Consider the following 23,790-nt stretch of genomic DNA (forward strand, 5'->3'; position numbering starts at 1 on the left):
ATATTCTTTATGACTCTCTGAGGGGAAACTTGTCACACTGTTGTTGAGACACAAACACACACACACACACACAGACACACACACACACACACACACACACAGATGCACGGATGCACAAACACACAGACACACACACACACACACACACACACACACACACACACAGATGCACAGACGCACAAACACACACACACACACACACACACACGTGCACTAATTGTAGCATTTACTTTTTGTCATGTATAAATGTTGGACAGCCATGACTGTCAGATCAGCTCAGATTCTACCTTATTTATATCTTAATGACTGAATACTTAATGGAATTAAAACAGAAATTCAAACTGTTTTCCAGAGCCTGAAATATGGATTATGAAAGTGTAAACATATCAACTATAAATAGCTCAGAAATTGAGAGTCAGTGAGTATAAATATCTTGCCACGTGGATTGATCGTAGTGAAACACTCTTGTCTCCAAGTTGCAGCAGAAAGTTGGCTGTCTGTACAGAAACAAATCAAGTTTTTGTCTATCCTGTACAAAAAGTATTGTTGAAGTATTTCTGTCAGTTATGGATTACAGAGATGTAATATATAGACATGCTGCAGCTTCAACTCTGAAGCCTATGGACACTGTCTCTCTCTCTGTCTTGTGACTAACATTACAGACCTGTATGAGTGGATCTTGGGCCCCTGCATGACTCGGACTTCTGATTGGCTTGTTCCTAAAGTCCCTCGAGCTGGCACTTAACTCAGTAAAACTGCATTTTCTTTTAACGCCCCAAACTTATGGAGCCCCCTTCAGCAAACTCCAAAGTGCTTCCCTTATTGGCAGAGTTTATGATTTTGATTTCTAGCTATGATGTTAAAAATTGTAAGTTTTTAAATGTATTTTAATTGTTTTAGTATTTGTTTATATGTGTTGCGTTTTTTTGCTTGTTTTTAAAAGTGCCTGTAACCTCGACTGCATTGGAAACGAAGGAAACATTGATGTCCTTTCTAGAATAAATAACGGTTTGAATCATTTAGACATTAAGGAAAAAAAACAGAAAATACTTGCCCTTCCATGTTAGCTCCTTTGTGTCGGGGGTTGAGCTCCAAATCAAAATGGAAGAAAATGCTGTCTTCAAAACGTTATCAACTTCGGACAAAGAGCTCAGGAATGACAAAATTAAACAATGACACCTACCTTCAAAAAAATGGTGGTAACTATTTAACATATTTCTCAATGTACTCTACTGGTGATAGTTCTTGAATTTTTTTTTTTTTTTTCCAGCAGTAGATAAAGAACACTGTCAAATTTAACACCATCTTAAAGACAGAAAAAAGGAAAGAAAGAAAGAAAGAAAGAAAGAAAGAAAGAAAGAAAACCTTATTTGGTTTAAATAAACTTCAGGAGTCAGAGGTTGAAAAGCTATCTCACTTTTATATGACACTAGAATGACATTTAAGATAACAGAAAAAAAAAACTCACATGCATTTTAGAGAAATAAAATTAGGTAGGGAAGATGGAGAAAAACACACTCTCCAACAGTCTGGAATACATGAATACATCATCCTTTCAGTGACCTTTGACATTTTATCCAAATACATGAATTCATAAATATAATCTCTCACCATATAGTCTACCTATACGAGTCTCATACATCTAACTGTACATCTACTCTAGCATATTGCATATCTCGAATAGAAGAGGGGGGTCGTCAATAGTTATTATGTACTCCAGCTTCCCTGTGGAAGGGAGATCATATAATTGAATAAGAAAAAAGGAGGAAATGAAGATGACGTGGTGGAAGAGATGAAGACGTTTCGAAGGTTTCCTCTGCCTCATCTCAACAGCTACAGAAACACCCTGCAGTGTGTAGACATTGACATCTTTGAATGTGTGACTGTTATGTATTTGTGTTCGTCAGTGTGCTGTATATGTGTGACTGTGTGTGTCTGTGTGTGTGCATATAGGTCCTCCTGAGGTCTACCTGCTTTGGATGTCAGATATTGTGACACACATAATATGATGGGTCATGACGATTTGTTAAAATGACAAACAAGTGTTACACATTACATCAAGTGGGACCAGATTGCTTTCCATACTATAGGATCATTTCTAATATCTAGCTACACTCAAGCAGACCTGAGTCAAATCATTTGGGTTCAACACAGCAAACAAAAAACAATCCTGGAAATCTGACGGTACACCAAACCTCCGCCCAGTGTTTTACACTGGGGCAACCTGAAGTAACTTATCACCTGTTTGTGTGTACTCTGAGCCATCTTATGAGAGTTTAATGTCATTCAGTTCGCCCTGGATTCTCCTACTGAGCAGTGTATACATACTGAACTGGAGAGGTGGCCTTTCAGTAAATAGACCAAGGCTGTTGTACGAAATCCGGCAGATTGTTTTAAATAAAATCTATTGACCTTACTCAACTCACTGATGCCAGCTACAGGGTATTAAATCTTTTAATATTTCTACATTTCTGAATTGCTCGTCTCCTTGAACACCTAGTGAAGATTTTTCTCTAACCTCTTGCTGTGTTGTTTTTCTCTCTCATATTTGGATTTTCTGTAGAATTTTATTTTGATTTTGGGTATTTGTACTTTGAAAGAAGTAAGGTGGAAGAAATTCACAGCCCTCCACTGATGCGAAAAAATTGTAAGGTGCCTACTTGTTGGAAGATGCGCCACAAACAGGCTAAAGAAAAAAACATTTTCTTCTGAATCTGAACTGAAAAACTGAGACTTTCTTTTAGAAAAAACTTTTATGTCAAAAAGTGATGCATTGTGCTCTTTCTGTGACAGTACATTGTTTTGCTTTACTTTACAAGTCCTGCAATGTTAGCCTGCTAATGTTTCCTTATTAGCAAGCTCACACAAAGCACAGTTTGGGCTAATGGCAATGCCATTTATTTTGCTGATATTTACCCATAAACCAGCATGGTATCATTGGATAAATACAAATATTCCTATGGCAGCATTGTTGACAAAGCTGGATGAATACCTAAAGGGGCCACAAATGGTGGGACTACATGATGATTAAGAAGATTAATAAAAAATAATATGGTGCATCATCCGGACACTATGTCTGTATAAAATGACATGGCCATTCATGCAATTGTTGTGACAGACCCACTATGTCTTTTCTAGTGATATGCTGCTAACATGCTACTTACATGTAGTGCTAAGCAATTATCATGTTGATGATGGTGATTCATTGGGTATATTTTAATTTGCTGACTGAGCTAAATTATTTGTGACACCAACAGTTGTTGTTGTTTTGCACTGAGGATAACTCGAAGAACTCAGGGAAAACTGGATGATATTAAACTTTCTCACACTTTTTTTTTTTTTTGAAAGTTACTTATTTACATATTGAATTCAACAATTTTTTCATTTTTCTTTTCCACTCTGCAATGTTAAACCCGTAGGAAATACTACTACTCTGGTAAAACTTGGGAGGGCTTCAGAAAACTATTTGTAAGTCTTATACCAAGAGACATTTTAAGCTTAATGTTTGGTAGCAATATGATTATTTGCTTGTCTTTCGGCCCAGGTCTGCACTCAATACATTTTTAGCCCTTTCATGGGTATGCAGAAAGCACAAAAAGTCCACTTTGAAAGCAGACAACGAACGACCCACATGTATTCTCAGCAGCAGTAACATAACCATTCTTCTATCTGAAAAGTCTCTGTCATTTTTTCAGACTAGCCAGTCTCCTTGGTTGTCATGGTCTACCATTCCCTCCCACATAATGACAAACGTGTCTACATTCACACAACTTCAATACACTGAAGTTGAAAAGGAACACAGAAAATATACAAGCTTTGAATTTTCTGTTATCCAACAAATCTGCTAAACAGGCAAGAAGGTTGGGAAATGCTACTGTTTGCGATGGTTATTACAAAAACCTGTACAGAGTTCAGCTCTTCTTCAAAAGAAGTTTCAGAGTTCGCCATCTGTCCAATGTTGATGACACTGTTTTAGCACAAAGGTTGAGGGCACGTTGGGTCAAGCGAGTTCTGAAATTGAATTTCAGTCCTATTAAAATAACATAACCTGAATAATGTTCATCAGTCGCTGTAATTCTCCGGCCTTTCTCTCTAATGGCTTTCTCGATATTCTTTTATTTCAGGATGGCTCACATACAGAGCCCAGAACTGCCATATCCATCAAGGCTGAATCCTGGTCACACTAAAAAGGCTAAGCCCCTGTCATCATCTTTCAGTCCTTTCAAAAAGCAGCCACATTATCCTGTGAAGAAAAATAGGATGTCAGACCTCAGAGGCAGCTGTAATCTTTTGAGAAATGACTGATCCCAAGCAGCCATATCGAAGTAGGATCAAGATAGAACAGAAAATTCAAAGTGAGAATTTCCAAATTGTGTTCATCTGGCATGTACTGTATTACAAGTCTCCCCCTTTACTGTTTGAGGTTCAAGTAATGCAATTTGTTAAGAGTTAAACTACAGAGAGGCAACAAGTGTTTCATCTATTTTTCCTGGAGCTTGTGTCTGTTGGCCGACTGCTGCTTTTCATGCTGAAGGCTGCGATATCACTGTCCTCTTTATCACTCCTAGCCCTTCCCTCTGTCCATGGCTTGGACAAGTAACTGTGTGAATTTATGCCGTAAAAGCTGCATCCATCTTTACTTCGGGCAGATAGATTTGTTTGGTTCAGTGAGCCTGTGCTGTTACATTTCTTCACCAGTGGGGGAGCCAGGGAGCCCTGTGTGAGCAGTGATGTAAGCGAGAGGCTGTTCAGAGTTTCTGACAAGTGTTCACTGTTGAGGGTCTGTTGAAAGCCTTCGCCAACTGTCCCTGTGCCCACATCCTCATCTGATGGGTCCATGGAGTCCAGTCGGGGGCAGCCAGGGCTGGTGCTACCGCCACCGCAACTGCTCTGGCTCCTCTGGTGCCCCCTGGTGGCTTGGAGGTTAAAAGTAGTACTACATCTCTTGGGTAAATGATGGTCTTGGTCTCCTGTTGCCTGTTCTTGAGGGTGTAAGGATTGGCTTGGGAGGGGGCAGTGGAGAGGCACAGGGAGATCCTGATCTTGAGGTGGGGAGACGCTAAAGCTAAGCCCTTCCTCTACAGTGGTCTGCAAGCTGCCCTCTGAACTACCGGTGGCCAGGGAGGAGTCACTGTGAGATGGGTGCTGAAACAGTAGAGATCGGAGGTTAAATACAATTTAAGGACACAATTTGTTTTTCTCAGGTCATGGTGTGTACCAACAGGATAATAATTACTAAGAAAATAATGGTTAAGATATACTTTTTTTTACATGATGAGTGTTGTCCATGTTTTAAAAGTCTCTCTGACTTGTGAAACCCACCCTTTGTGTCTTAAAGTACTTGTTTCATTACAAATATCACATGGGCAGGAGCAAAGTCCAGGCACTGGTACTACAATAATCTAAGTTTATACGACCACAGGGGGGAGTATATGAGAATGTCACTAAGAAGTAATTAAGAGATTGGCAGAAAAAGATTTAGATTTAGGACAAAGAAAGAAGCAAAGAGAAAAATGACACAAAGGAACTGCATACAGATGAAGGAAACACAAGTACAGGGACAGGAAAGACTGCGAGAACTCAAAGCCAAAAACAACAGTGTGCACAGAGTCTGTATCAGACTCAGGGGCTGGCTAGGCTAATTAGCTGAGTGCCGCAGAGCATTACTGTAGCAGCTGAGGATCACAAAGGCACCCAGGCACGAGCTAAACAATCAAAACAGGTAGAGGAGAAAGAAAGGAAAATCTGTCTCCATGGTTACACATGAAGAAGAACTTCAATAAGGGCATTTTCAGTTGTGTTTGTTTCATGCAGCATCCAACAGACAGGACGTGTTCAATTCAGTACAAAGGAAATCCTGGCTTAATCTATAACCATATTTTTCTGCAGTTTAAAACATCTATTGACAGTGGTAGGTGTCATGTACAGTTTGTAAATAAAGGAATTAAAAAAATATATATATATATATATATATACTGCATACTCAGTTCGGATTGGTTATGTCTGCCATCTAATTATTTAAATCAATGTTTTTTTGGTTAGCCAACAATCAGAATCCATTATATTAACAATATTAAGATCATCATATTGGGCCTCACAAGCTTATTTTTATACCTCATTCGGCAAATCACATCTGACTTTTTGATGCATGACTGTTACTGTGGTTCACCGAATGCTCTCGCAGGAAATGTCTATTTACGCTGTTCCATCAAGTCTCTGATGTGTTGCACAGATATATGGATGTCAGGTCCCTATTCATCTAACCAGCCATCCATCCATCCATCGAAACACAGAGCCATCAATTCATCTGTCCATAATACCTGAGCGCTCAGGGGCCTGCTGTTGGCTCCGGGTGATCGAAGAGAGGCCCATGAGGCTGGGGAGGCCAACCTGGATGGCCCTCTGTGTCCTGGGCTAATTCCATTCTCAGGACTGCCTGGATGAGCTGCTGCAGCTGGGTGGAAGAAGTCTGCTGGTAGGTGGAAGACAGAGGGAGACCCGCCATCACCTCCACTGCAACCTTCTCCTTCCCTAGCTGAAAAGAGAAAGTAACAGTTTTATAAAGCTTCTACAAAGCCATGATTCATATTTTTGTATTTTTGGCCCTTGACTAGCTCTACAGGCCAGAAATGGGAACTCTTGACTGTTGTCTAACTCTGTTTGTTTGTGTTATTCTCTGTTTTTTTTTTTTTTTAGTGTATAAATGTTCTTTGGTGGGTCTTGTCTGTTGGACAGTAATGGTGCTGTGAAAAAGAATTTCCCCTCGGGGACAATAAAGTCTAAAGTCTAAGTCCTTTCAATGGCTAGATCGCTCCAAAATGCTAATAAGCACCCAAATGACAGATGACTAAACACATTTACTTAGATTTCACTCCACCATTATGCAGATAACACACAACTCTACATCTCTGCTTCACCTTCACCTCTACAAGCCTGCCAGGCACCTTCTGAACTGAAGATTATATCTGTATGTTAAAAGCTGCGTAATCTTTGAGGTTAAATTTTGAAATACACTTATCCCTTCATAACCTGAAATAATGTAAATGCTTCAACACTTGGAAACAGCCTCCCTGCTAATTTGACATGTTTTTCTTCCTAAAACCTTAATCTGAAAAGGAAAACTAATCTCTCCAAACTCTCCTTTTTCCGGATTTGTACAAGACTACATGATGTTACATGATAAACCACATGTCTGTGATATTGTGTCCTACTGAACAGTCCCCCTGAATCCACTTTGTTTTGTCTCGCTCCATCTGTTCCAGTCATGACAGTCATGTAACACAGGAACAAAGACCCATCAGCATACCATAATATGTCATTCATCAACATCTCTGTGTCCTTGCTAGCCTCATCTGTCAACATGCTAATTACAGTGGAAGTCAATCAACTGTGTGCAATATACGAGACATGTTCTTGTGTGTCGGATCCAAAGACACTGAGAAATGACATGCCTATTTTAAATGATACTATCAATGACATGCCAAAGTCATGTCTTAATGAAATCCTGTTGGGTAAATACCAGTGAGGGGTACAGGAGTGCTGATGAAAGGTAACCCTAAGAGGGATTATTCTAATATGATCTGATGATGTCAACGATTCAGTTGAACCTTTTTGCTGCTCTTGGATGAAAAATGGTCTCATAAAAGGAGGTTTTATTACTGGAAAGTACTGAGACTCTCATTTACATTTAAACATTAATAGTTCACGCTGTGGAACAAGCTAGCAAAGAACAGAGGCTTTCTCAATCTTTTAAAACAGGTCTAAAAAAATTGTATTTACTGCTATCTTTCAACAAATAGATAGAAAAATACATTTTCCTGGTTCAAATCCAATGTAAAAATATTTTTTCAATAAAGCATTATCTGAGAATTTTTACATCAAAATAACTGAATTTTCTCTTCCTGTAAAACTTTTCAAATGTCTGATGACTCATGCACTCAGGGTCTTACACTAATCTTTTCAACCAATTTAAAAGCTTAATTGAAGCTAACAATCAAATTTAGTTATGAAGTTATCTTCAACAAAGCTCATGTTTAAAATTGAAATTTGAGCGGCATCCTTGTATGTTTCGGACTTCATGTTTTGAGACTTGATTTCATTATTTTAGTTAAAGGGGCTATATGTAACTTTCAAAACTACTGCGTTTGTAGTGACACTGCATGGCCGTTAGGCAAACTGCACCAGTAACCTGTTGCTCGCTCTGCCTCGCGTGCTCGTCATATGTGCTCATACGTAAACAAACGAGCATCAGCCACGAAACACTGGATATTTACCGGCATAATGTTTACAGAGGAGGTAAGTGTTCATACACGTGAAAGTCTGTGAAGGAGTCTGTGTGTCTGTATTCATTCTCCATCCTACAAACGACAGTCTCGGCAGGCACTGGCTGAGAGCAGGAGTATGTGATGAGTTTGTTCGCCTTTGAGAGCTCCTAGGGCGGATAGAAGTGTGTGGAAAGTGGCCTCTGGCTGTGGAGGTGAAGACCGGGAGTGTGTGATGAGTTTGTACTGTTGATCTCTGTAAGTGGAGCGGAGTGAGGAGGACGTTGAGAACGTGCATAAAATGTCACTTCCTGGAGCTTTCGCGGAAAATACGACCCGGGGAAAATTTTATACAGGCAACACAGATAGACAGTGAACATCTACTTTTTCACATCAGTTAACCATTCGCTCATTAATGGGTGATAAAAAAACGATTTATACATGTAAAAATTTACGTATAGCCCCTTCAAGGAGGCTGGAAAAATAGGATGCATTTATCGGCCACATTTGAAAGAGCCGTCTGAAATGGAAAAGCAAGTTTACGCACTGCTGTGACTTAAATGTACTTCAAATGCACCTTTTTAAAGGATGTAGAGACACTTAATTAAGACACAGCTGTTGTCTCTGTTTCATCAGCCAAAGGTTTCTGAAAAGGCATTTTGAAGGTGAACATTGCTATCAGCCCCTTTCGAAAGGTGAAGAGTTGATGTTAATGCAGGCCATGAGCCTCCTGGCAAAGGACTACAATGTGTCAGTCAAATCTGCTATGCTCTTTATTATGCAATAGTATGAATAACTGTAAGTCTTGTTAACATCAGAATTGATGAGTTATAAAGAAAATTATCATCTGTAAAGTTTGAAGAAAGAAATGAGCTATTCACACCACAACCATTTTTTGCATTGGCTTCATTTTGCAACACCAGAGTCTGCTGTTCTACCAAGTCATATAGCCCAAAGCTAGCTGCAGGAATGTGTATTTAGCATGAGTTTGCATCTAGTATAGTTTTAGATCCCAGAGTACAGGGCACATGTTATTTATATTTTTTAGGCCCTGGATGTACTGGCCTTAAAGGCAGAATATGCAATTTTTTGATCAAGCAGATGTCGCCCTTGAGCAACCAGCATGAAACCAAAACAACTACATTGTTGTGTTAGCATGCTAATGCTAGCGATCTTTATAATGCTTGTATCTTCACACTGCATGTCAATTTTCCCGAAATGACCGTGTTCTAGAAACACAGTTAAGCAGTGAGTACAGTATGTTATTCTTCTTTTCTCTAGTCCCTCAATTTAACAACTTTTATACGCCGGGGGATGAGCTGGCCGGCTGTTCTGACGATGTAAACAAAGTGAAGCTACGGCTAGGAAAGCTCGGAAAACACCACAGACAGCAGGATTCGGGTGTTACACTCATTGTACAGTCATAACTCACCGAGTTATTTTCAAAGGGTTTTACTTGATTTCTGCTACATTTAAGTGTGAAAAATCTTTAAGGGTCTGTTAAGTAGTGTAGTTTGAACCTTTGATGTTGAAAACAGAAAAAAAATAGTTTCCTTCATACTGTACTACCATCATGTGTACTCTTGTACCTGTGCAATGCTCTGGACTTGGCTGCTCCAGTGAGGGAGCGTTCAGTCGAGGATGGACGCCCACCTCACACAGCTCCTGGACCCCGAGCTCGCTGCCTGAGCTGGAGGGATGCAGCCCTCTGTAGACCCCCTGGTTTAGCAACTCCTCTGAACTATGGGAGTCACTGCTGCCCCTCTGAGAGCATCACAGTGAAGGCCAAAAAAGGAAAGAGGAGTGAGTAAAAAAAGAACAAGACTGGAAACAAATGCGGAAAGAACAAGTGTGATATCCATGTGCTCTGATGTTCATGGAGCAGGAAAGATAATACACTGAAGCCTTTCATTTCCCCTTGTCATAATGGAAATCTGGTCACAATTTGTTACCAATTTCAAAAAAGCTTGCCTTTCATGTTCCTTCCTTTATCCATCTATACACGTTTGATTAAAAGTGGATGTGGTAAAAAAAAAAAAAAAGAAGAACCGAAAACGGTATGCTTCAAAGCTCCAAATTGCTCGGCTAGGGTCGTTTTTTATAAACTGGATCAAATGAAAATGGCCTCCAATAAAGCAGTGATGAATCAGACCAGGTGGAGCTGCTCTGAGCTAAGAGTGTTCATGAAAAGATGAAGATATGAAAAACATGCATGCACACACACATTTAGGATCCCAGCATGCCCATATCAGGGGCACGCAGGGAGGCAGGTGTTTTAATCAGGCAGGAGATCACGTAAGCAGTAATCAATGATGATTAACGTGATGCAAAGGGTGTAATGACATGAGCTGACTCCCCAAAGCCCCAGACACATGTACATGTGTGTGTGTTTGTGTGTGTATGTGTGTGTTTAGTACAGCTAACATGAATTTGTATCACATGATTCAGGCTAAACCTTAATTTGAGGCTGGTTTAATTAAAAGTGCTAAAAGACAGTGAAATAATATTCTTGCGGGGATATGACTTCAAGTAAAATACATAGGCTCAAACAAACTAACCTTTCTACCCTATTTAAAAGACTACAAAATAAAGTTATTGTTTTAGGGACAATCGTGCTTCAGCCAGGTATGGGGCAACTGAGTGCGCCTTTAATGTTTTCTTTTCATGATGACTCAGACGTACACTCTGGCCCATCTGTAAGAAATTGAACCTCTCATGGAGAGTAATGCAGCAGATGCCACCGTTGCATGGTGACGCACTAAAGCTGAGTTGGCATCTTTGAAGAAACTCGTTGGAAAAAGCTACATTTCTAGAGAATCCAGGAGGCCTATTAAATGCCCTGGCCAGTCCCTCCAAAAACATATGGACATACACTGCCTTTCTTACGATGCTTATGGTGCCTTTTTAATGCATCAACTTATACATTAAATATATCCAAGCCCAAACTTAGGTGTTTATGGTATGTTCAATTAGGTATTCATTTTAAATTAGATAGGTAGGTAGATTCGATACAGATTCGAAGGTGTACATTTATTTTTATTTGTGTATCCATGTGTGTATTTCTGTGTGTGCAGATACCTGGCTGTCTCTGACCAGCAGCTGGTAGCTGCTGTGTTCGTCCAGGCTGAGGTCATCGGGCAGCGCTAGAGATGAAGACTTGTCTGACAGCTGCTCCGACATCAGAGACGCCTGCTCCACCTCCGCCAACTGGATCTGAACAACAAACACACAATGAGGTGTCAAGTTCCATTAGCATTCGTCAACCGACAGGGAGGTCGTTAGACCCTGCTGATGATTAAGAATTCGAAAAATGCATTTAAGTCCAACAGGCAGAGAAATCAAAAGGCAATTCATTAAAATCTCAGGATGAAAGTCATACTCAGTGAGCGTTGCTTCATTAATGTTAAAGTCAAAACATCTGTAAGATAATGGACACTATTCTCATCGTTATCAACCACCATCAATTACAGAACTTGCTACATTTACAGTATAGCAGAGATAAAAAATATATTGTGTTACATTTTAACTCAATTTTTCTGAATGAAGAAAATCCTTTTGGTTCAAAGAAAAGATCTCATGTTCACCTCACTGCATGGAGAGGAGGTCGAATAAATATGAGATACTGTACGGCTTGTTAAGGGTTGAAAGGAAAGCAACCAAGAAGCAAAACAAAAGAAAGGAGGAGATTAAAAATATTTAGGTACATTTAGTTATATATGTATTGAAGCCAGCCTCCATGCATGTCAGTACATTTCATATACCCAGAGAGAGCAGTAAATATCCCTCTGCAGAGGTCCTCAGTGGAGCTGTGGTTAAATGAATGTAGATCATAGTTTAATACCAGAAGCTAAGAGCTACCCGACAACCTTCTGCACAAAACACATGGTCAGTAATCTGCAGACTCACACACGGCTACAGATTGAAATGTACAATCTGCCCATACATCAGGCTGGATTCATCACTTTTGCTCTGAGATGGAATTGCTTTGAGTTCTTGCGTGTGACTGATGTTTTCACATGTCGGTGTACGTCATGAGTGAATTCACGTGACGAGCAGCCAGGTTTAGAGTCTAAATCGTTCAGTGAGAAAATGTAGGATTGGACCTTTGAGAGAGACATTGAATGAAGGAAGAGAAAATGTCTGAATGATCATACTGGCTACAGAAATGAATTTGGAGTGAATTTTGACAGCTAAGCCCTCCCACAATGGGAGGGCTTAAAGGGGAAGAAATCTGGGTATTAACTAAACCTGCTTTAATTTTGAAAAAATGCCTGCCTTTTTCTGATAACTTTAAGGGATAAAAAATGTGATTTCATCAGCGGGTCTTTGGACACTTTCACTCATGACTGACATGTAAGGATAAATAAATTACAGTGTGTGACACAGCTCTAGCCGCACAACATTTTACCTGAAGAGTATATGTGCTCATTGATGAGAAAATGAAAGTGAAGCAGAAATTTTCCAGGGAAACCTTTCTTTTACTCGCACACACTGCTTATAGTTTTTTTTCTATTTCATAGGGATCTATTTTGAGTAAAAACTGTGAACTCACATTCTATAGCTTTACCATGTCAAAAGTGCATCTTTTCCCCTTTTTCCTTGTTCTGAAAGCAATGTCAGCAATGAAAAACAAAGGGTCCATTACAGTGCAATGCAATTCTCATCTGATTTTCTATTACACTGTGACCCTCCTTTTTCCCTTGCGGGGATTTGAAAAGGAAAACAGAATTATTATGGGCCTAGCATGACTTATACAATACAGATGAAAAAAAGTATTGTTCAGATAATTTAAAACAGGTTGTTTTAAATTCTGCAGAACCAATAGCAACCCAACCCAATGGTTACATTTCTCTCCAAATAGACTAACATAGCATTCTCTTCCATTCACTTCCTTAGGGTAACTGAGTGTAATGGCAAGACCCCTTGATTAACTTATCATTTATTCATTCAGCCCACCGGCCACCTACATAGAAAAATGACACAACTAATGCTAATTCTGTTAGCCTGGCAATGTGTTAGCATCAAGCTAGGGACAAAGATGTACACTCTGGTCCATCAGTGAGAGATTGTGCCACCACTGTCTAATTGATTGACGTTGCAATTTGTATAACCAGTAGAAAAATGGTTAACCTAACTGTGCTGATAATTAGTTGCAGTTTAACAGGTTAAATAAATAAAATAAATCAACCAAATATGTAGGATTACGTAGAGCACTTGATATAGATGTGTAGCATCTTTTGCACACACTGTCTAAATAAAAACAGTCAAATACATGAATATACATCACTGAAACATAAAAAAATGGGGGGTATTGATATTGATTCACTGAGATGTTTGGTCTTATATTGACCAGGGGATGCAAATGTATACAGATGTGGGATTGACTCACGCAGTCTGCCTCTGTAAGATGTTTGACTCACACTGTTGCTGTATGCTTTGGCAGACCTCTACACATTCAAGAGATGTAGTCATGTGAGACGCACACATATACACACAGCATGACTAATGTGATATGGTATATTAGCCACATACATTCACAGGATAGACAGTTTCTTTCTCTGTGTTTCTTACATAGGATGTGTATGTTTCTGCAGACAGGGTGTCTGTGATGAATGTTTGTTCCTGAACCGAGGAGTTTTTGAAGTTTATTTTGGAGTTTAAAGCTTCTGTAGTATAAAAGCTAGTAACTGGGGTAATATACAGAACATCACTAAAATAACTGTTGTCCTTGAAGTTAGTCATTTTACCTGTACCTTAAACATCAATAATGCACCCAGATACAAGAATACATCATAGAATGTATGATCGTTGCATAATATTTTCAATACTCCTACTCCCAAATATGAATTTCTTTCAACATTTATCCTAGGGAAATAGATCAAGTAGGCTTTCTCATGCAAATAAATTATTTGATCCCCCACTGGCTTCTAACCAAAATCTAAACGCTTGACAGGCATTCAAAGCAGATTTCTCTGCTGGTGGGCAAGTTTAATTTTTTTTTAAATATATGAACAAGCTAAATGACAGAATAAGTGGATATTGTCCTGCTGTGACTTTTGCCTTGTAACTGTTACTTTGCTAAATGTTGCAAAGTGCTGTGCTTATGGTCGCTTAATGTTGGGTCTTTCTAAATAATAATAATAATAATAATAATAATAATAATATTAATTATATAATAATAACAAAGGGTGTGGTCTTGAGCGGCTCTATGAATTGGCACTATACAGACTGATTGATTGATATTGAATTGGACTTTGCACTATTGACAAATAATGGCCCTAATGTGTTCCCTTCACAGCAGGCCTGGGAAATATTTACTTATCAGGGCATTAATGGTCAAATATATATTAACAATTTGTTTTAGCATATTAAAAAACAAAGAGTAAGGTCTTTTACCTGCTTTTTGTAAAGTGTCTCAAGATAAAGCTTGTTATGAGTTGATACTATACAAATAAAGATTGATTGATTGATTGATCATGATTGTACGTGCGCTAAAGAAACAGATTATTACAATGGAAAACATTGTGTGTATTGGTGATCAAAAATGATTACACTTGCACTGGATAAAGCAGACAAATTTGTTTGATTGAGGGCATGTGGCATGCTCACTAACCACTAGTTATGCTACATGATTCAAATCAAGAGCTTGACAGAATTCAAGAAGGAGAAGGGATGTGTGGTGTGTGTGTGTGTGTGTGTGTGTGTGTCCACAACCCTACTAACCTCTTGTGGGTGGCTCTTGCAGTCCTTGCAGACTGGAGGAGTGCAGTAATGATGAAAAACTGAACCTGAAAGGTTGTCAATCATGTCCCCTTCCAACGAGTCCTTGATCAGCAGAGACACACTGTCAAGCCACTGGCTCTCCTGAAACAAACATGTCAAACACATTGTTTTTCTTCTTACTTTTATCTTAAGTAGAGAATAACAAGCATACTTTGAACAGAGAACTTCGGGAAACTTGTACAATTTTAGGGAGAAAACAGATACATTTTCATGCAGCCATAGTTTGATGAAATGGTGAATTGAACTCATGTCTGGCTCCAAAACACAACATGGTGACGGCCAAAACCTCAAAAGTGATGACCTCTAAGGGTGATAGTTAGGCCAATAAAATAAAATAAAAAGCTATCCTCTAAAATGTTAAGCTACTTCTTAAAAAATGAAAAAAAAACCTTCTATTCCCGTTCTTCATGCACCAGAGAAAGTTCTACAATTTATTGCGTTATGCAATCAATACGCTCCAATCTGAGGCAATATCAATTTAGTAAGACAGTTTCTCCCTCTGACGATGTGTCACATGTAGAGATTCATCTCCTGTACTCCTCACTCTCCATCTTACTCTGTCTCCCTTCACTCTTTAATAAAACACCTGTAATGACATTACCTTGTATTGTAATTAACCCCAATCTGTCGGAGTAGGTGCTCTGTTCTGTCACTGCTGGCAGGTGGAAAATGGAGGTTGATGACTTTTGCTTGCTTTCAACCCAGTCAGAGGGACAGATGAATGTCAGGTTTGTAAGCTTAATTACATGATCGCTTTAAAAAAAAAATACTCATCCACTGCCTTGAGCTGTGTATAACTTAAATGATCACTAAATGGCACCATGGAGATTATGGCTATTGGTAATTGGTTTTAGTTTCAGTGGGATGCTTGAGGGGATTAGATCAGGGAAAGGTGGTAAGGGCTGGAAATGCACCTTAAATGAAGAGCAATTTAGCTTGTCATACAACAAGCACATCAGAATCCAAGCTGTGTGCTCATCTCTCTCTTTTATTTCTCCTCCTCTCGTCTTTCCATGAGCTGGACCATTGGACATCCTGGAACCTCTCTCTCTCTCTCTCTAGGCTGTTGGTGACTCATTCCAGATATAAGGCATGTTTTTCTTTTGTCCTCCAAGATATCTCCTTGTTTTTCTTCCTCCCTTCTGTGTTTCTTTTGCATACATGTCCCTTTTCGAGTCTCCATTGGTCAAACTCAGACCCTTAATAATTGTATGTCCAGCAGTACTTGCAAAGGAATCTGTAATCAGCTTCTTGTCCTGTTTCTTTGTATTTAACTATGTGACTTTCAGAAATATTCCTAAAATCTGTTTGCAGCAGGCTTCATAAGAAATCATGACTTTGGTATTAAATCATGACAGTGGCATCAACTACTGTATGTGAGAAGTTACGGAAAACACGGCATAAAGACAAAAAAAACGACATTCTTTTTCACTGAAAGACAGCCATGACAGAGCACAAACATGAATCCTATTTAATAAATTAAATTGAAAAAAATGTGTTAGTGCACAAAGTGTTGGACACAAGTCATATACATGTCAGCTCAGCTTTTCCTGCTGTCCTGTCTACAGTATAAACCACAGTTCCTTCCAGCTGCACATTCCTAACTCCTTTTTAGAACTCCTTTCTAAATCTCCGTTTTAGAGTTAATGCTGACGGCTGCGAGGTGAAGAGGGCAGTCACAGTCGATAGCCAGACCTTGGAGGCACCCACTGATGTACTACACGCACACACACATACACATTGTTTCAAGTGTGGAGAGACGAACAGCAAGGGGCGAGGCAGCCTGATTGATTGGCTTAGCCAGGGGCCATAGTTGCGGTAAGTGGTGCCCATGACCCTGTTTGATTCATTGCACTTCCATCTGATACTCACACGATGGATCATCTCCCTCTTTTTCAGATATCATTTCATGTTAATGTTATTTTGTACATTTTGCTGTTTATCTAATTATTTCCTTAGAATAAATACAACGTTTTGTCTCTCTATTGCAACACGTGTTTGAATAGATATTACCACGCACTAAATATTCATTTACAATAGAAGTGTGACATATTTATGAGATTTTAAACATCAGGAAAGGCGAATAAATCAGTATTTTTGACAATATAATTATTAACTGAATCCAGATCCGCTAAAAAATAATGAACTGTTTTTCGACCCATGGCCTCTCCAGCATGCTTTAAAAAAAGTCTCATAACCTTTATCCTACTTACAGAAAACAGACAAAAAACAAAGACAAAGAAAAAGATCCCAAAATGTGAACTCTTTCATGGAGCTACAGTGGTATAAACAGTTTGCTGATATAATAATCTCATTAACGTTCAATGACTTATTGTATTATTTCCTTGGCAGATGTTATAAGTACTCATAGTCAGGTTATTTTACTTGCGTATAAATCTAAACTTGCCATTTTTCTTGGATCAGGAGATTAAGATATGACGTTCCACATGTTGTGTTGCGTGTTCATAGAGCATTTATGTGTTCCTTTTATTGCCGTTTCACCTACATGAAAATCTCTGTAGAATGCTCGTTAACTCAACTACTTCCTGTTACGAATGTGTGTGTCCTTCAAAATAAGAGCACATTGTAATAGTAACAAATTACACCACACCACAATTCTACTACAATTCTACAATTCACTTAGCAGACGCTTTTATCCAAAGCGACGTACATCAGGGAGTAAGTACAACACAAGCAAGGATCTAGAAAAAAGGGATTAATGTCAGTAAGAGCAAACGATCAGCTTTGAGTCCGATTGGACACACAGGTGCTGACAGGCATTGCACAGAGGCAAAGCACAACATTGACGGCAGTTCTTGAGAGCTCTAATCAGTATAGAAACCATCTTATAAGTCATCGTTATCAAAAAAAACAATCATGACAATCATCATCATCATCAATGATATCAAAACCATCATCATTAAGTTAGTAGGTATTCATGAAAGAGCTGGGTCTTTAGCTTTTTCTTAAAGGTGCAGAGGGACTCGATCGAATGGATCACCACACAGATGGTTACTGCTTATTAGAATCAAAAATACCCTAACCCTGCTATCCTACTTTTCATTTGTCATGTAGCACTTTAATGATGGTTTGGAAATAATCACTGTGCGATCATCAACACAAACACATATTTCAGTCAGCCAACTCACATGGAATGGATTATTATGTGAGTGTGGAACATTTTAGAGTGGATATTTGGATTCAGATAGCAGAAATGTTTTAACTCTCAGAGCCCATTGTACATTCATGGAAATCTTTTGTTGAAGTCTAAAAGAGTGAAGCCTTTAAGAGGACATTTCAGGTCTCAGGTGCAAGAGATGGACTTTTTACAAATTAGGTTGAAATATGTCATGTAACAAGATAAAGCTCCCTAATGCTAATTTGTTATGCACTATACATATAAAGAATAAAAAGCAGTGTGTAAGTTTGTCTATGTCATCAATGGGTTACATGACATTGTTTTTTTTTTTTACGGTTAGCTATAATGCAAAACATACTTTATCATGTTTTTCCAACACTAATATGTGTCCCTAGTCTGTCCACAAACCCCCCAATTGCATGAAAAGTCCATCCTTGATCTTTTCTGCTGGCTCCACTTGTGAAAATGTGTGCTCAAACAGGCCATTTGGAGATTTTTGTGACATCACAAAGGGCAGTAGCCCATCCCCCAGGTGGGTGACACTCCCACAGCTAGGTGTTTGTTCTTCCCTCTGAGTCTGCCTTCTCACCGTAAACAATAGGGCTTGGTGCAAGACACCCCGAGCCACCCAAGCCCTTCCAGAGAGGGGCGTGGTCGGACACAGCTCATTTACATTTAAAGCCATAGACACAGAAACAGCCTGTTCTGAGCAGGGCTGAAATAGAGGGGTTTATGAGCATGATAAAATGCAGGATCAGAGTGGATTTTGAGTAAGAAAATAGAGCTCTGACACTTTTTTAAACTTGTTGAAAAGAAGTACAATATGTGACCTTTAAACAAAAATCTGGTACTGTTGGTCCAATCAAGCACACAACAGTTAAGGATAAGAGGACAAATTTTCTAAGAAAATGAAAGGGTCCACCCACTCCCTCTCAGTAGTTATTTTAACAAATGCATTATCTATTCAACCCAAATATAATCATGCTGACTGGGGAGTCATACTTCACTGGACGCTAAATAAAAACCATCTGATTATGATGTGTATATACATACATACTGATTCAGCCAGCAAGTGCTGTGTTAAAGACACATGATTGCCTGTTTCCTCTCATATTTTGTTTATAAATCAACTTCAGCTGGAGTTACTAGTGAGTCTACAGTTTCCAAGAGCATGACACTGCCATCTGAATGGGCCTTGCCTTGGTAAATGTTTCTCTGGTAACTAACTTACTCTGGATTTTGCAACTTTTTTAATTTCATAAAACATATTGCAATTCTCTTCCTAGGCTCTCATTCCAACATCTTCTTACAGTAGAGACAAAATGAAGACAATGTTTCAGTCCTCGGATTTTAAAACACAAGCTACATATTCGTTTTCTACAGATGTTTCTCCAAAATAGTCCAGTCTTAAAAGAAAACGTTGGTAGTCTTTGGAGTTATTTACAAAGAAAGTAAGTTCAGTTGTTACAATGAGCATTGTGTTTTTATATTTGCTTTTTTTCAAGAGTCTACCTCATTAAGGGAATACTGATGACGCTAATGGTTCTCATTTGAGCTCTTGGTTGGCAGAAACACTATTTTATGCAACTCTTAACTTGTTTTTGGAACATGTCCATGAGACATTACATTAATAAGACTGAAAGTACTCTCTTGCCTCTTTAAATTACAATATTACAGCTGTTTTGAATATTAATTCTGGCTTGTTTATCACTGCTTTCAACAATCTGTTGTTTCTGTACAGGAGAAGGCTGCAGTTCTGACTCTTGAAGAACATATCCGTTTATATCAATCAGCAGAAAGATGAAGGTCTAGACATTATTTTAATTTTTTGTTTGGCAAAAAGGAGAAAAAAGTAGGAAAAGAGGGCACGAAAAAGCGAGTAATGGAGGAATCATGGTATCATGGATCAAGGCTCAGTCGCAGCCCTTTGACAGTCTTTTGAGAGTGGTGAATGAAACATAAAAGTGAAAGAGATTTCCACAGTTAACGGGTTAAACCTACATTTATTATTACTGGTATAGAAGCACTGAGTCCAACAACTTTTTTATTTGATAAAATCCTTTTAAAATATATCTAACTTTTCCAAATAAATATTTTCTGTCAAATCGTTTCAGCAGTTGTGCATGGCCATGTAATAAGAGGGATAATGAACAATGAGAGGGGTGTTAAAATGGAAATAATATTAAAAACAATCAGACTTGATGATTAAAATGTTCTTTTTAATGAAGGATTTCTTTGAAGGATCTAAGTCTTTATTTGAAAGAGGTACTTTTTTTTTCCAAGACAAAATAATCAACAAACAAACCCACAAAAGAATTGTGCATAAGACAACAGGCTATTCTAAATTACATGTTGGAAAAGGAGGCGGAGGAATAAACCTGAACACTGTGAACAGGTTTTACTTGCTAGCAAAACAGAATAGAGATTAACAATACAGCTCATATAGAAAAACGCTTGCGTTCCTCCTCTCCCTCATCTCGCCTTTTTACTCCTCCTCTGGTTAAAAATACCGGGAAGCAGACAGACAATAGGCTATAAGCAAAATGAGTGTGTGGCTGAGCCTGCCACCCACTCACAATCTCAATCTTCCAGCCCTTCCAAAGTCAGCTTCTCTCTCTCTCGCTCTCTCTCTCTCGCTCTCTCTCTCTCTCTCCTCTTTTACACATTGATTCAGTGTCATACTTTTGGATGAATGACAATTTCGATGTCCTTTGGATGGAACCGAAGTTCAAAGCTCATTTAGGTTTGTTAGCTTTCTGTAAAGAAATAGGACGGACAACTTTCGCTCAAGGAGTTTTCAAATACTTTTTTTAGGAGACAATATATTGGTCCCAGAAAAAATTGTTTAAAAGCTCTCACTCTGTTGGACATGGGTTGATTTGCAAAACAGTCTACATGGAGATATTACACCAGAATCTCTTTCCAGTACCCTTTGCCAGATCAACAGTGTGTGGCCAACCATTTCTATTCTGTTGGCCGAGATATGGCAATGTCATCGACCATAAGAGGATCTTGTTCTGCCTACCAGGCCTGGACCACCTGTGGACATAATAAAACACCCTATTGGTGTAGGTGGTCTGTGTGGATGGTCACATGGCCATGAACAAAAAGAGATGAGACATCAGATAAGACAGAACCCCCAATGATAACTCAAGAGCCAGATTGCTCAACCATAAATATTAAAGTAAATATCAAGTAAAGATTAATGAGGGTTAAATGCAACAGGCAGTACCTAAAATAGAAGGCAGATAAATTTAGAAACAGAAGTAAGGTGAGTATACTGAGAAGTAGTTACTCAAATTGTAATCAATCATTAATTTTGCCTATGCCCTGTGATATTGAAAAGGAACATTTCACAATAGAATAAACATAATATAATGTACCCAGAAATGGAAAATTATTTCATTTTATGAAAAGTTATGTTAACCATGATATTGTTAAAATATGATGAACGGCTGCTGGCTGCAGGTGCAAGATGTGATCGATTGGGATAGTTTCTGGCAAGACAAAGAAAAAAAATTGCCGTTTTTTTTTAGCTGTGGATACAATAAAGGTTGTATCTTGACAAAAATTGATGGCAAGGGACTTACTTAAGTGAAAGCTTGCATGTTGAGAGGTAAGCCATAGCATTAAAATAGCAATATGAAAAAACGTCCAATAAATCTTTCAAAAGGCATAAATGACTTAAAAATAAAAGGCACAGAGGTAACATAACAGTGTTTAGATGACAGGTGGAGAAATGAAATCCCCATGAACACCAGTGCAGAGCACCTTTTATTATCATGAAGTCTGTAATAGAAGTTAAGGCACGGAAGGCAATCAGTTGAAAACCCTCAGCGCTTTCTTCTTCTGCTAATAAGAAATAGTGTTTACAGGGTCATTTCTAATGAGCCACCTTGTGATTTACCTGCCCACACACATTAAATTAAACACTAGAGCTTACATTTGCCTGCTGCAAACAAGCCTTTTGTCATTCCCCATTATAACTTTGTTAGTCATTTAATTCAAACAGTGTCACTAATGCATTCATTTAGCCTCAGAGATCAGTGGCTCTCCTGTCATGTTTTCTTTCTCCTTGCTGTTCATTCAAGTTTCATTTTTATTTGTTCTACTTTCCCCTCTCTACATTCCCTAGTTCTCCAGCTCGTCTTTGTTTCTGCCTTTTTGTTTATTTACATGTTTCCCTTCTCTCTGCCTCAGCAGGCGTATCTCTAAAAATACTTGTTTCCATGCGCAGGTGCTATAATATTATGAGAGCGTGATTATAAATGCAGCTTGAATACTGACTTGCTGTTTGAGATGCAGAAACCAGGGAGCTGAAGAATGAGAGCCACCACCGTCACTGCCCCCCCCCCCCCATGGTATTTTTAGAATGCCGGAGAAAGCGGCCATTTTATATCTTTCCACGTGTGTGTATTTCAGCACGTGGACTATCTGCAGAAGTTGTAGGGGAGTGTGTATGTATTTTTGCATGTATTTTCAACATTTGTGTAAAAGTCATCATCACCTTGGATTTGCACAAGTAGGGCAGCAGTATTTCATGCATAAAAACAACTCCAGATGCTGTGCAGACCCACAGAGCATGGAATGATGTGCAGCAACAACTAATGCTGTGTATGAAGTAAACTATGTATAACAAAACCTGGAAAGAAAACGTGCCAATCATGAATCATTTACAAGAATGACTATGTTTGTAGTCTTCTCCTAAACTTGTCTTAAAGCACTCTGAGATTGGTAGTTCTTATGTTCCACTTCAGAGTCACAGAAATGTATATAAAGCGATGTTTGATGCCGATACCAAGACTCTATCTGGAAGAGCACCCAACTGATACCAGTGGGATTAAAAACATTCATGCCATTATGATTTCTAACAGCCATAAAGTAATCCCCCCTATACTGATGAGATATGAGGGGCCTGACCACTCCTGAGTTCCTGAGTCCAATTAAAACTCAAATGTTTCAACATTAAACTCCTTTTATTAAGGTTGGCATTAGCTCAGTGTGGCACTAGCTCAGTCTGTAGGGACTTTGGATGAGAGCTTGGAGGGATGCTGAGCTGGTGAGGGAGGGTCGTGCCTTGCTCTAGGGCACCTCGGCAGTCGAGATTCCAACATTTGGGAAATTCGCACAGGTCAGCCCCGCTGGAGTGCCATGGCTGGGCCTCACACTGGGTATACCACTTTCTTGATCATGGTATCTCTCCTGACAGGTAAGTATATGGAAGGATCTTCTGATTCTAGTACATGTTAAGACAACAACTTTACTCTCTTCACTGTTTGAACAAAAAACAAGTAACTTGTTTAGGTCCAATGAATGCCAACTCTGGCTGTGTGTTATGTTTTGTTCAAAGGCTTTACTGAATAAAATGCTACCAAAGAATAAAAAAGGCAAAATTTAGCTTTAATAGAGCTTCAAGTCCTACTTTCAGAAATCAGCAGAAGAAAACATGACAGGAAGTTGTGTCTGTAGCTGTATGAGAGGAGAGCTGTAATCATTACAATAACAGAGGAATGAAATGTGTTACCAGAACAGCGCAATGAAGAGGAAATGGATAATGTTTTGACATTAAGTTTAAAGCTGAACACATTTCTGTTTAGACAAATGTCA

The 23,790-nt window shown here is 38.8% G+C and overlaps 1 protein-coding gene across 1 annotated transcript in view; it reads right to left on the reverse strand.

Moving 5' to 3' along the window:
• Positions 1-1,400: 1,400 nt before the first annotated feature.
• The window catches only part of LOC109991323 (voltage-dependent T-type calcium channel subunit alpha-1I-like), a 140,579-nt gene continuing 118,189 nt past the window's right edge, over positions 1,401-23,790 (reverse strand). Inside the window, exons 32-36 of the mRNA XM_065955400.1 lie at positions 14,985-15,125; positions 11,340-11,474; positions 9,851-10,025; positions 6,321-6,535; positions 1,401-5,145 (exon numbers count right to left, since the gene is read on the reverse strand). Of these exons, the coding sequence (XP_065811472.1) occupies positions 4,477-5,145; positions 6,321-6,535; positions 9,851-10,025; positions 11,340-11,474; positions 14,985-15,125 (1,335 nt within the window). The 3' untranslated portion in view covers positions 1,401-4,476. The remainder of the gene's footprint in view (positions 5,146-6,320; positions 6,536-9,850; positions 10,026-11,339; positions 11,475-14,984; positions 15,126-23,790) is intronic.

This window comes from Labrus bergylta, chromosome 1 (assembly GCF_963930695.1).
Source record: "Labrus bergylta chromosome 1, fLabBer1.1, whole genome shotgun sequence".
NCBI lineage: Eukaryota > Metazoa > Chordata > Actinopteri > Labriformes > Labridae > Labrus > Labrus bergylta.